The 12,529-nt window shown below is 39.0% G+C and overlaps 1 protein-coding gene across 13 annotated transcripts in view; it reads left to right on the top strand.

Moving 5' to 3' along the window:
• Window positions 1-12,529, top strand: part of LOC135493101 (anoctamin-4-like) — a 28,373-nt gene that overhangs the window by 13,356 nt on the left and 2,488 nt on the right. For 3 of the 13 annotated variants that reach the window (XM_064780010.1, XM_064780004.1, XM_064780003.1), the window contains exons 6-23: window positions 2,040-2,388; window positions 2,679-2,774; window positions 3,038-3,055; window positions 3,664-3,758; window positions 3,938-4,059; window positions 4,214-4,303; window positions 4,563-4,718; window positions 4,853-4,889; window positions 4,983-5,092; window positions 5,310-5,476; window positions 5,685-5,877; window positions 6,070-6,199; window positions 6,417-6,556; window positions 9,872-9,952; window positions 10,554-10,615; window positions 10,935-11,096; window positions 11,291-11,379; window positions 12,044-12,100. In XM_064780010.1, the coding sequence (XP_064636080.1) occupies window positions 2,040-2,388; window positions 2,679-2,774; window positions 3,038-3,055; window positions 3,664-3,758; window positions 3,938-4,059; window positions 4,214-4,303; window positions 4,563-4,718; window positions 4,853-4,889; window positions 4,983-5,092; window positions 5,310-5,476; window positions 5,685-5,877; window positions 6,070-6,199; window positions 6,417-6,556; window positions 9,872-9,952; window positions 10,554-10,615; window positions 10,935-11,096; window positions 11,291-11,379; window positions 12,044-12,100 (2,154 nt within the window). Of the gene's footprint in view, window positions 1-2,039; window positions 2,389-2,678; window positions 2,775-3,037; window positions 3,056-3,663; window positions 3,759-3,937; window positions 4,060-4,213; window positions 4,304-4,562; window positions 4,719-4,852; window positions 4,890-4,982; window positions 5,093-5,309; window positions 5,477-5,684; window positions 5,878-6,069; window positions 6,200-6,416; window positions 6,557-7,063; window positions 7,142-7,703; window positions 7,785-9,871; window positions 9,953-10,553; window positions 10,616-10,934; window positions 11,097-11,290; window positions 11,380-11,684; window positions 11,871-12,043; window positions 12,101-12,529 lie in introns of all 13 variants that reach the window. The other 10 variants (XM_064779999.1, XM_064779998.1, XM_064780008.1 and 7 more) reach the window with 7 other exon arrangements.

Genomic DNA, 12,529 nt, shown 5'->3' on the forward strand with positions numbered 1-12,529 from the left:
CCAACCCTCCCACATCTGCTAAAATACAATACGCTAATAACGTTTCATCTGTTTACTGTCATATATATCATTGTGCCAATGCCATTTGGGTCAATATTAATAGATCATCAAGTTGGATCAAAAGATCTGTAATGTGGTGTGAGCTATTGGTGTTATTGATTGCATCTTCCTGATCAACAATGCATTAATGTCAGCAGTACAACTGTCCTAATGGGATTCAGTCAGGAGGAGACTTGATTGTGTCCACATTATTGGCTGCCTTAATGGTGCAGAGTGGCACCCTTATTTCGAACAAACTGCTCTCCCTTGGAAACCATGCAGAACACACCTTACGTCACTGTTGTCAGAATAATAAAAACAACACTGTCATATTCCCAATTAATCCTATTGACTCTGCCGTTATCTCGATTTGGGTTGCCTTGTTTAGGTTAGGACGTTCATGTTTATTATCGCATTGATAAATAGTGCCAACCAAAACAAATATAGATTGTTTTTTCTGTACTAGTGATTGGTCAATGCTTTTAGTGTGCTAGCTCGGCCTCATGGGCCTATTTTGACTAAATTATATGCCTGAGCAGTTTCTAGGTGAATACAAAGTTGCATGTATGGACAAGGTCATTGTCTGACAAAACAAGCAAATATGGCTCCCTTTTGAGAAAAGTGAAGACTTGAATATGATATATGCAGCTGTCTAAAAGTAATTCTTAGTAAAATCAGTAAATATGAATGCCAAGTTCCTGCAAGATTTGGATGCACAATAACTGCACCTCACCATTGGGTATATTTAATTACTGCATTTCTCTTTTCCTGAGCCGCCAGTATGAATGACGTACCCCTTTAACAGCCCACGGTCCCAATCTTGGATTGGTTACCTGATGGAGACTGTCTTCTTCACAGAGACTTTCTACCAAATTGCAACTTTTGGGGTCTTCTTAAAAGAGTGACTTGTTCACTTTATGAAAACGTTGTTGCATGTTGCCTTTGCAGTGTTATGAAACATATATTCCACCATCACCCAACCTTACTTGAACCCATCCATGTCAGCTGGGGGTCTGTTCATCATAGCAGATGACATTTCTCTTACTCTATCCAGTGATAATTCTAAAATTATTTCTCAATCTCATATTGCCGATATTAATTAACAGTCCTTAGAAATGGATGATTGACAATACTGTTTGGTCACCATGGAAACCAAATAGATCTAAGGGTTGTCCAGGACAAATCTGTTAATTTTTGAGGTAGGCAACATACACGTACCCTTAAGGCGTCGTGGTCATAAAACCTATCACATGTTGTCGCTCAAAACCAATATATGTTGTGACTCAAATATTTTTGTGAGTTTTACTGAAACAAATTTTTGCTTAGTTGAACTACGCAGTCAAAAAACTTTCCTGTTTATCGGTTCATCTGTTTTACTTTCTATTCAATCCTACTTATTTGGATCAGTTGATAATTATTACATAAATAGTAAGTAAGATAAACAAATGGCAGCTTTATTGTTATGTATGGGCATGATATTTGTGACTCATCCAAAAATTTGCGTAATGAATATGGTTGTGAAGATGTTGCATGAACGTTATGATAAAATGGTTGTGCAGATGTTGCATGAATGTTAATAGCATACTACGTTAGATCAAAAATTTGAAAATTGAATGTGAAGTTTTCCATTTTGTGAAAACCTACTGAATGTGAACTTCAACAATGCCATTGGATTGGCTGATATGCAAGTACTGTAAGGGCGAAGCTTCAGATGCTTTGCATGCATACTAACTGCATTACAGCAGTGTTTGATTGTATTTACTTGAGCCACAAGTAAATACAATGTGCAAAAATGACAAAGGCTGTTAATGCACAGAAAAGCAAAGTGAATGAGACTATAATTTGTCTGTTTAGTTTTTTGACAAAGTGTTGCTAAGTGTTGTCAAGTGCGAGAACATGAGTGGGGAGGTCAGTGCTACTATTCGTTTCATGAATGATTCGTCTTTTGAACATTTTATTTACACTTTTGTAGAATTATCTCAAAATTGATTTCCATTAAGGACTGCCGTACCTTCTCATGAAGAAGACATACACCGATAGTTTTCTCCTGCACGAGAAATCAGAAGAGGATCCGATTGTTCATGAGTTGATCGAAATACGACAAAAAGAGGGACTTCTCTCGGATGAAGCCGCAGAAAAGATGAAAACAACAGAAGTGGACCCAGACCCCCGGAAGAAAATGAATCACACTTGGACTAAAATACAGAAATATCAACCATTATGGCGGATTCGGAACTATTTTGGTGAAAAGATTGGGTTTTATTTCGCGTGGTCGGGACAGTTGATTACCTCATTGTGGATTCCGACTGTGTTTGGGATTTGTATATTTTTTTATGGATTGTACCTGAGGTACGTACCGGGTACATGTAATACCATTATTGATTATCATAATCAATAACATCATCATAATTCAACTTGGGAACCAGTTTCCCATCTTGCCGAGAATCTTGCACGCCTCTCAACTAACCGAGCTGATCATTAAAAGAGTGGGCAGAGTTTTACTTCAATGTGTTTGTTCTTCTCTGGTTTCATGAGTAAACTATTTTTCTGAAAATTCACTGTTGATGTTTTTTCCAGTTTTGTTTCCCCCCTTAGACGGCAATCGTGACTCTACTACTAACCACATTTTTCCTCCACAGCATCAAGAGAAATATTGCCCAAAATAGTATGGCAGTGAACACGACGTCGACACCTCTTTTAAATGGTACAACTCCAGCACCTGATGAATTGGCCGTGTAAGTCAACAAAAAATATCATTCTAGGATCTACATCTGAAGAGTGCATATGCATAAGTGGCTCAAAGCTATTCTGAAAAAATAGATAATTATAGCAAAGTGAAGCTGACAGTACCCAAATCTATAAAGAAAACTATATTATATGAAGAGTTCAGATGCCAGCCATTCAATAACATGTCAATTGCTAACATCCATTCCGAAAAAAAGTTGATAATTATTGATTGTCAGTGATCTATTAATAAAACCAAGTGTTCTGTTTACAGAGTCACTTTCTCTGATCTGTAAGTACATATATAAGTGTTGAGAATGATGTTTCAGACCAATATTTAAGTGCACATAAGCAACTTAGACTGACAGTTACGGTGATAAATATCATCATTGCAACCTGGATTTTGCTGTCATGACACAGTTGTCCGTGTGCACTAAAGTTCTCTTTAATTTTTAACATACCTGCATCTATAAATTAGTTTTATCTTCAAATTAATGTATGTGACATCATTAATTTTGACATCTTGATTACATGTACTCCTATATTCAATTGAATGTCGTGACCATATCTTTAATTTTTGGAAGTTTGGATGTGTCGCTTCTATTAGTTTATGAATTTTTGTTTCGGTCCATTGTTATATTCCTACATTTGTGTCAGCTGGGCAATATGCGATTTTTATGTGGTGATTGTCCTTAACACTTCAGTAATTTGATTAAATTTCTTGTTGTATTATGGGAGTCACAATGGTCTCGTGGCTCAAGTCTCTAGGCTAGGGGTCGAGAAGTCGTATTATAGAAGTTCTTTTAAACTGCTGATAAGAACTCCTCGAAGCTTTTTACGTCTGTCATTGGTCAGATTATCCTCAGCTGGATGCTAACAGTTCCCTTGTGTTTATTTCAGACTGGTCGCCAAACTGAGTGAAATATTGGATGTCATAAAGGAGTCATTTGACAATGTAGTTACGCCTTGGTTTTCACTCATTATCTGTTTATGGGGTAAGTGAAAGGATTTCATAGCTATGGAATCGAAAGGATGGCCCATTTAATACTCAACAGAAAGAGAAATTGTGCATCTTGTAAGTTTGCATATTCCCTGAAGAAATCCGTGAAAACCTTTGATGTAGCCTTCAATTTCCTTTCTCAATAAGTTATGGCGTTTTTGCTTTGTGTTCTAGGTACAATCTTTCTGGAGAGTTGGAAAAGGAAGAATGCTGTGTTGGCCTATGAGTGGGATGTGGACTCATTTGAATACACAGAGCCTGACAGGGCGGAGTTCTACGGACTCAAGACCAGACCAGTAAGTTTTGGAGGATGCGATGTGGTGCTAGGGGGGGGGGGGGGGGGTGAACGTACTTTTGGCACCAATGTTTACCAAATTTGACAAGCACACTCCTGAGGCCTAACTTCCTAAAGTATAGTTTCATTTCATTCTTTTCAATTGTGTTTTTCAGGATCCTGTCACGAATGAAGACACATGGTATTATCCAATATGGCGGCAGTTCTTGAAGTTCCTTCTCTCGGGCTCCGTGCTCATTATGATGGTAAGGATGAGGCAGTCAGATCAGTGCCCATGATGGGTAACAGCATGTTCTCTTGTAGCAAACATTATCCTTGTCAACAACTTGGTCCGAGTACAGTGGCAAGGACAAAATGTAGAATTTGGCCGTTGAGAGCCAGGCCAATGGCCCTTTGTTTTTTTAAAAACAAAAAGGAATTTTGCTATCTACCAAATTAAAAATTCTGAAAAGGTGTGAAAATTTATCATTCCAGACATTATCAAATTTTATTTATTCCTTCCAGGTGACGATTGTGCTGATCAGTGTGGGTGCGGTTGTCGTGTACCGTGTCATCATCAGCGTTGATTACTGTGATACTATGGCGGGTTGGCAGTGTCTTGCAGCATCGACGATTGCGTCGGCAGTCTTGAATGCTGTCTCCATCCTAATACTCGGCAAGGTAATGTAATGTAATGTGATTTTAGAGGCCTGCATGGTTGGTCCTGAAAGGAGTAATGAGGATGTTATATAATATAATATTGAGCAGTGGTGGCAGTTACATCAGACTGATACGCCTTTTGTCTTTTCTTTCAGTTTTACGATGTTTTGGCTGTGAAATTCACCGATTGGGGTAAGTATGTTTGTGTGTTTCTTGTGGCATATTTTGACAAGTTCTTCTTGTGATGATTCCATCCTATAGAAAATATTCTATTTGTTCTTGCAGAGAATCATCGTACGAAGACGTCCTATGACAATGCTCTCATCATCAAACTATTCGCATTCAGTTTTGCCAACAGTTACGCCTCCTGTTTTTATATTGCATTCTTCCGTGGGGTAAGTATAAGTTTGGTCTGTCCGACTCTCTTGTTTTTTTATTCCATCAGTTGATGACATAGTCTTCATAATGGTACAAAATGAGTGTTTTCAAGCTGCATAGTGGCGAAGGTCACTTCTTGTAAATGATGTTCCCAATCACATGCAAAGATCTATAGGCAAGAACCCTCTCTCTCTCTCTTCAAATGTCAGCTCATCTTTCCATCAATTTTTTCAGAACATCAAGACGTTGTTTGCCAACGGTATCTTGGGTCTCGGTGCAAAGTATGTTGACGTCTGCAGTGGGGATGATGGAACCAACTGCATGTCGATGCTGTCTCTACAAGTCTTGGTGCTAATGATTGCAAAAACTCTACCGAAGCTTCTCACCGACATCATTTTACCGTAAGTAAAATTCCATGTAAAGGCTTTTCACCACAAGTGAGGTCTCTTCATGGGATATATCAGTGCATTCAATATCAAGGAGTCCAAAAATCTCTTGATTCATGGTATTTTAAACTCGGTGCCTGAGCCCTACACATCTACTTTTTGTCAACTTCAAATTTCTTTCTGATTTTGACCTCCGCTTACTCATATCTTCTTTGGTTTTCAGGTGGGGAAAATCTCTATGGAGAAAGGGTAAAATCTGTCCCTGTTGCCGGAAGAACAAAATTCATGCGAGTATGATGGAAACTGACATTTATGATCCTAATGAGTATATCGAGCGAGAGAGATTGAAGCCAGAACTGGAGGATTTCACCCTTAGTGAATACACAGAAAAAGTCATCCAATATGGCTATCTTATGGTAAGACAAAATTCGTCTATTGTTGGGAATTCGAGGGCCTAGAGGTCAGGAGTTTGAGCCCTATTTCAAGCATTCTTCCTTGGTGTGTGTGTGTTATTCTCTGTTGAACGTAAACACTGTATTTTTCAATGCTTGAAGTGACAGGCCAACTTATTTCTGCAGCTCTTCTAAAAGAATGCTAATGTTTTCTAGCTGTTTTCTGCCTCCCTGCCACTTGCTCCATTGATTGCCCTTCTCACCAACCTCATCGATGCCAGCGTTGATGCCAAAAGGATGATCTGGTGGTACAGACGACCTGTCGCCTATATTTCTCAGGACATTGGTAAGTTATGAATAACAGAATAGCTATGAAGTGGGAATATCCTTATGCGTGTTTAAGTTTTGAAGTTATTAAGTTTGATTTCTGATAGTGCTTTTCGATGGACAGGGCATTGCTCAAAGTGACTCAGTCATCCCGGAGTCTTCGACGAGATTACTGACCTTATCACCCCTCATCCTAGCTCATCCATGTTGGCTAATACATTTTGTTTCATTGTCAGGCATGTGGTATGGAATCTTAGAGTTTGTCAACATCTGTGGAGTTGTTAGTAATGCATTCCTCATTGCCTTCACGTCATCTTACGGCAGGAACAACTTCCCCCTTCTCTCGCAAAAGCTCTGGTTCATCATCGGATTTGAGGTAAGCAGATGTTACAAACACATACCCTTCTAAAGTTGTTAATTTTGTGATTTTATGATAAGGCAGAAATGGACACTGATTGGACACTAAATTAGTCAACCGCTGACCAGGGGGAGGATTGGGGAGGGTACAGGGTTAACCTTGACCGCTGCATATTAGTTATCGTCATCTGAATAAACCTTTCATTTATTTTAACCCTTTACCTTGAGAGCATAAATCTATTGCACAGCAATCAGTAGATCATTCAGTAGATTCTTTGATTAACCATTGTTCTATTGGCTTGATTTTAAATTCGCTTTCTTAATCAATTCATTTCTGCCCCATAACCTGTTCCGGCTGGCTTATTCTCTTAGGTTTAATTATTTTGATGATCTTATTTGTATTTAGCTGAACAGCTTGGTTCCTGTGTCAATCTATTCCCATCAGTTTCTTTCAGGAAGGCGGCAACTAATCTACACTTCATGCGCCCTAACCCCCTCTGAATCATTCTCATAATCTCTTCACCAGAATTTAGTTGTGGCTGTCCGCATGACCGCTGCGTGGTGTATCCCTGATTCACCCGAGCTCCTGATTAATTCAAGAAGGGTAAACCAGGAAGACAAGTCCAATGCGTCCCCTCCCAGAGAACCTTCCACCCTCACCCAGTTACTTTCTAAGCTTTTCCAAGTTACTATCAGTTCTCACTGTCTCTCTCTGTTCCATGTGTTATTCAAAGCTGTCAAATGTATAGAAATGCAATGCTCCCTTTGCATTACTGTGTCCCCTTGGTCAATGCACTTTACCTACATGTAGTGATGCATGCCACAGGATGACTACTGGCATGCCTTTTTGTCTCAATTTATCATGTATGTCACTGCTAGATCCTTCATGTATGATACATGCTACAGAATGGTTTTACTCCACCTTGCCTTACACGTGCATCACATGTACATTTATCCCAGACCTCGCAGGGTTTGCCTAGCCCAGGTCTAGCCAGATCTGCATCTGCATGTGATTGCTTAAAACCATGCGGCTCTGGCTTGATCAATCTAGTCTTTATGCTCACCTAAAAAGCCATATGAGCAAACCATCACAGGAATAAGTTGTAACACATATATTTCATGTACTTTTCCCCTCATCTGACTGCTTTTGATTTTTTTCTGCCCAGCACGGGGTGCTTGCCATCAAGTTTATAGTAGACTGGTGGATCCCTGACACGCCATCCGACCTGAAGTTAGACATTCGCAGGGTAGGCTTAAAGCGCTTTAGACTCTAACCAAGTAACATTGTTGCATGCATAACTGTTAGCAAGAATAAATAAAACTTAACTGTTAGGTTACGAAGCTCCTTCACTGTCACTCAAGAGCTTTGGAAAACCTTCAATTCCTGTCATTTCGAAACAAATCGCTGGGTAATTGCTGAATTGAGAGATTTTTTTCAAGTTGAGGGTGCAAAAACTGAGCGATTGTTTGTAAAGGAGTTTTGTTCCTCACTTCCTGTCATAACTATCATAATTATGCATGTGACTAATTGTTGTGAAATCTATAATCAGCTTAGGGGACCTGTGAAACTTCAGCCACTACATGTTTGTGGCACTGACTGTGTAACCTAGAGGGTACTGCATCTTTTCTGTTCTATAGATGCTAGGAAAGCATTTTGTCAGATTTTGATTGATTGAAGTTTCCCTTTCTCCTTCCCAGCATGTTTTATTTACAAGCTGCCAGGTCCTGGCATATTTTTATCCCGATGTCCCAAAACGTATTCGTGTAGCATTAAAAATGGTAAGGTCGTGTGTGTTTCATGGAAGCAGAGAGTACACACACGGTGCCATGCACAGGGAAAAGATTTGAATGACCTGCAGTCACACAACAACTCATTGGATTAGCTTTCTGACACTTGTGATACAGTTGTTTTTTTTCACTAGAATCCACAAGAAGAGCCTAAACCATGAACTGGGCCTTTAAAAAGTATGATACAACCCAGACAGATAAACCCAATTGGCACCTAAACCATGGTGGCATGAAAAAACGCTCATCCCACCTTGGTGGAGGCCTTACTCCCCAAGAAGTAACTGATCCAAGAGTAGAGCAAAGGAAGATTCTTCCCCTCCAACCCCTTGCCAAATCTATCATAATTTATTAAAGAATTTCCTCTTGATCCCCAGCACGTGTTGTTTGTCCTGAGTCCTATAGTGACTTATTTGTTCCCGGGTATACCCACGAGAATAAAACATGCACTCAAAATGGTAAGATGCCTGTGTTTGGTCGGCCATTGTCAATGTTGCTGGTATCAACGTTTGGCCATGACTGTATGTTGCCTTTGAAATTATTTAGTATTCAATTTGTTGAGTTCACTTGAACCTTTGCCATAAAAAAATACAGGAATGAAATACAATCTACCCGTAAAAACTAAACATCAACTTGTGATCAACAGTTTAGATGACAAATAAATCATCACATTACTGGAAATAGTCCACTTGAAACTCTCTGGAAGCTTTTCTAACTACCCACAATTCTCATCTGTTTCATCAATCCTTGGTGACAGAAGTGGCATCAATATCAGTTTCAGGTTTTTGTTCTTTACTCTTGTCAAAGAAAGAATTCAGGGGGGAGCTTCAAATACTTTATTGAAAATTTGAATGTTGAACAATGAAATGGTGAAGGACTTTGCAAGAGTTTGGGCGTATTGATTTGTGTGAAGTTATTTTACTGATTTGATTCTTTTGCCAAGGCGTTTTTGATTAGGTTTCATATTATGGAACTATCAACTTCAGGCTGGACCAAAATTAAATAGGGATGGCCCTTTTAAAATCTTTAAAAGTGCATATAGGCGTTTGTTGCAATCTCTTGCAACACACAGCTGTGACTGCATGTTGTGCAATTTCTTATATCGGAAGCATGATTGCATTTGCAACTGAATTGAGTGAAATTTAGTTATGGTCCAGGCTGTGTTGTTATAATCTATTCATTGTACTCCACTAGTGGTATACTAAGTGTGTATGCTGTTCAGATTACTCTATTTTGATCTTTGACTAACGATACACTGAGGATGCAACTCATTTCTATGTGGCTTTTCTGACAAAATAATTTATCTCTCTAGTGCTTACTAAGATCATTAACCAAAAACAAACCTAAACCAATCAATAACCCCAACCATGACCTCATAGCACTGACCTTCATTTCCAGCAACTATAAACTTGACCTCAAATCACCAAACAACCTTGAGTTCCTGTCATGACCTTGACCCATTATGATGAATGGCCTTGACCTTGCATCCTCTGTATTTTCTGTATTCTCTCCTTGTATTCCATGTTGTCATTGTGTTTGCTGTTTACAGCATGCTGTGTTTGCCATCAGGCTTATACTTGCTGCCTGTATTCCTGATGTGCCTGAAACTATTGCCCTGGAAATGCGTAGGGTGAGTCCATAGAACAGGACTAGGTAGTAGATGCTTGGTGAGCGGGAACACTGGTGACCTCTGGTTTTCCAAACAGATGAATAAAATCAGAAAATGTTGCGACAACCAACAAATTGTTGGTCGTTCTGGCTGCAGCATCATAAACATATCTCGAAACACTCTTCATATATGCATTTATCTTTGCTTATTGAAAACTGTATGGACAGTTTTTTTCAATTATAGCAGAAGCATGAAGGAGGGGGAATTCTTATAGCCGAGTCTTTACAGCTTGATGCTTCTTTGCTTTTTTCTAGAAATATGACCTTTTGATCCATCAGGGTTTATTGTATATCGGAGGTACACATGAATTACAGACTGCAGTCACATAAATGATAGTTATTAGTTAGATGCCAGTTCTTATGGCAAGGGTACACCTCGTTTTTTTAGGTGTTTATACCGAATGTTCAGGTATTTTGATATCGTAGCTTCAGAAAGGCAATTCAAAGTCCTTAAAATCATCATTTATGATGAAGTAGATATTGTGGAGAATCTCTCCTGATTGATCGTCTTGTTTTTCTTAATGAATTTAACATTTTCTGAATTCCATACTCTTTGTTTGCAGGAAAAATATCAGGTGGCCAGAATCATGGAGAGTGGCGATGATAAAGAATTGGGTGTTCTCAGGTCGGTTAACAATGTAGCAAAGCTTTGATAGGTTCTTTTAGATGGCAGAGCGAGGCCGCTGCTGGTGAACCTTTTTAAGTTTCCAGAACTGTAAAATGACATCACATAATGTCACACACTACAAACAATAAACAGAGCTAGCTTAACACAGAGCCAGCAAATGACATGAGGCATAATGACTGACCCTCATAGCGGATTTAATTTGTGCTTTGCCAGAACCTTGTATCTTCTTCTTCCACTTCTTATTCAAGTTCTGCGGCACTCAAACACAAGGCAGAGATCCCCCATTTTGAGTAAAATGTGTTCTTCTCTCCATCAGGAAATTTGCACGGAAAACTGACTCGGATGCAAAGTCAGCCAATCAAAATGGAAGTGATTTTGGTCTGCGTAAACGTAGCAGGAGTTGTACGTCGACCAGTCAGAATGAAGGGAACAAACCAAACAACAAGGGATCAAGTGTTAATGTCATCAATGAAACAAGGTGAGCAGTTTGACCTTCATGTTAACTGTCCTCAAGATATTGGTTGTTTCGCCAAACACCACATGACTGGAGCTAAGCTGTTGGTCGGAACCGAGGCTATCAACAGAATATCTTTTTGAAAATACATAATGAAATAACTAGTCAAATACATATTTAGTGATTTGACCATTTTTGCACTTCTTCCTGTTCTACAGTAATCAAATGTTGGCCCCAAATGACAACGAAAAGAGCTCGAGAGAAAAACGACACAGAAAGAAGTCAAAAGGATCTGGTGAAGACCAAGGTAATTTGAATGATATTGATTTAATTCTATTTTCCCTTGGTGAGTTTCCCTGATTGACTGTTCTAATTGTACTAATTGTAAAAGATTGGCAATGCCATCACACAGGATGTAAACCTTTTTGAGATGATTAACTTCTGGCTCAGGAAAAATTGAGTTTGTTTCTTCTCTCTACTGCTGTTCACAATGATCTCATATCTAGATATGGCCTGTTTCTTACTTGCTGTTTCGTCTGACCATGCATTTCTCTACAATGAGGTCCTCAAGAGTTTCTGTCCCTGCTGTCATCATTTAATCTCTTCAATCAGGAATTCCTAAATCTGTGCGGAGTCCCAAGCGGCACCGACAAAAAGATGAACCGGCTGCGGAAGCGCAAAAAGTTTCTCTGGAACTGTCAGAAGACAGCGAAGATTTTCACAACAATGAATTCGCACCTCGCAGGTTGCCTATTATCGTAACCAATTTGTAGTCTGACGCTTTAACTTCACCTACTGGTAACTTTAACAGCTAATATATTTGGCATAGGGATAGTACCAGCATGGCTGTACCTTGCATGTTATTTTAGCCTCTGTCAATCAACTCTGTCATGGACATAAATGGCATTGAAATTATCACTCACATTGCTTCATTAAATAAAAACGCTGTATAAAGCTGAACTTTTTTTCAGAATGTTTGTCAATGACCCTGTCAGATATTTCCAACTTTGAGTCAGAACTAGAACTAGGTGACTATTGCATGCCAGTGTGTCCAACAAGTTAGAACTGTTGTTTGAATTTAGTTTATTTTTATCATATTTTGGGGGAGAAAAGGAATCCACTCTGAATGCCCAATGAAATTTTCAACTCAGTGTTCCTTTTCACACTTAGAAAAACTGCAGTGAAAATACGGTTGATTTTTAACATAAGCATGCTGATTCAAATGTTTTTCTAATACTATTGGTTACAATCTCAAATTTCAATCATTCGTTCATACTTTATTATTCACAGCACAGAGGGGCGCTCGGCAAAAGCTGACCCCCTTCCCCATGATAGGGAAAATAAAAAGGTCACATTTTTGTTGTGTTTTGACCTTATCATCGTGTCTGTTGCACATGCTTTTGGTGTTGATTTCATTTGTTCTGTGACCAACATTTTCTCACAAACATTTAATTTTG

The sequence above is a fragment of the Lineus longissimus genome, chromosome 9 (assembly GCF_910592395.1).
Source record: "Lineus longissimus chromosome 9, tnLinLong1.2, whole genome shotgun sequence".
Taxonomy (NCBI): Eukaryota; Metazoa; Nemertea; class Pilidiophora; order Heteronemertea; family Lineidae; genus Lineus; species Lineus longissimus.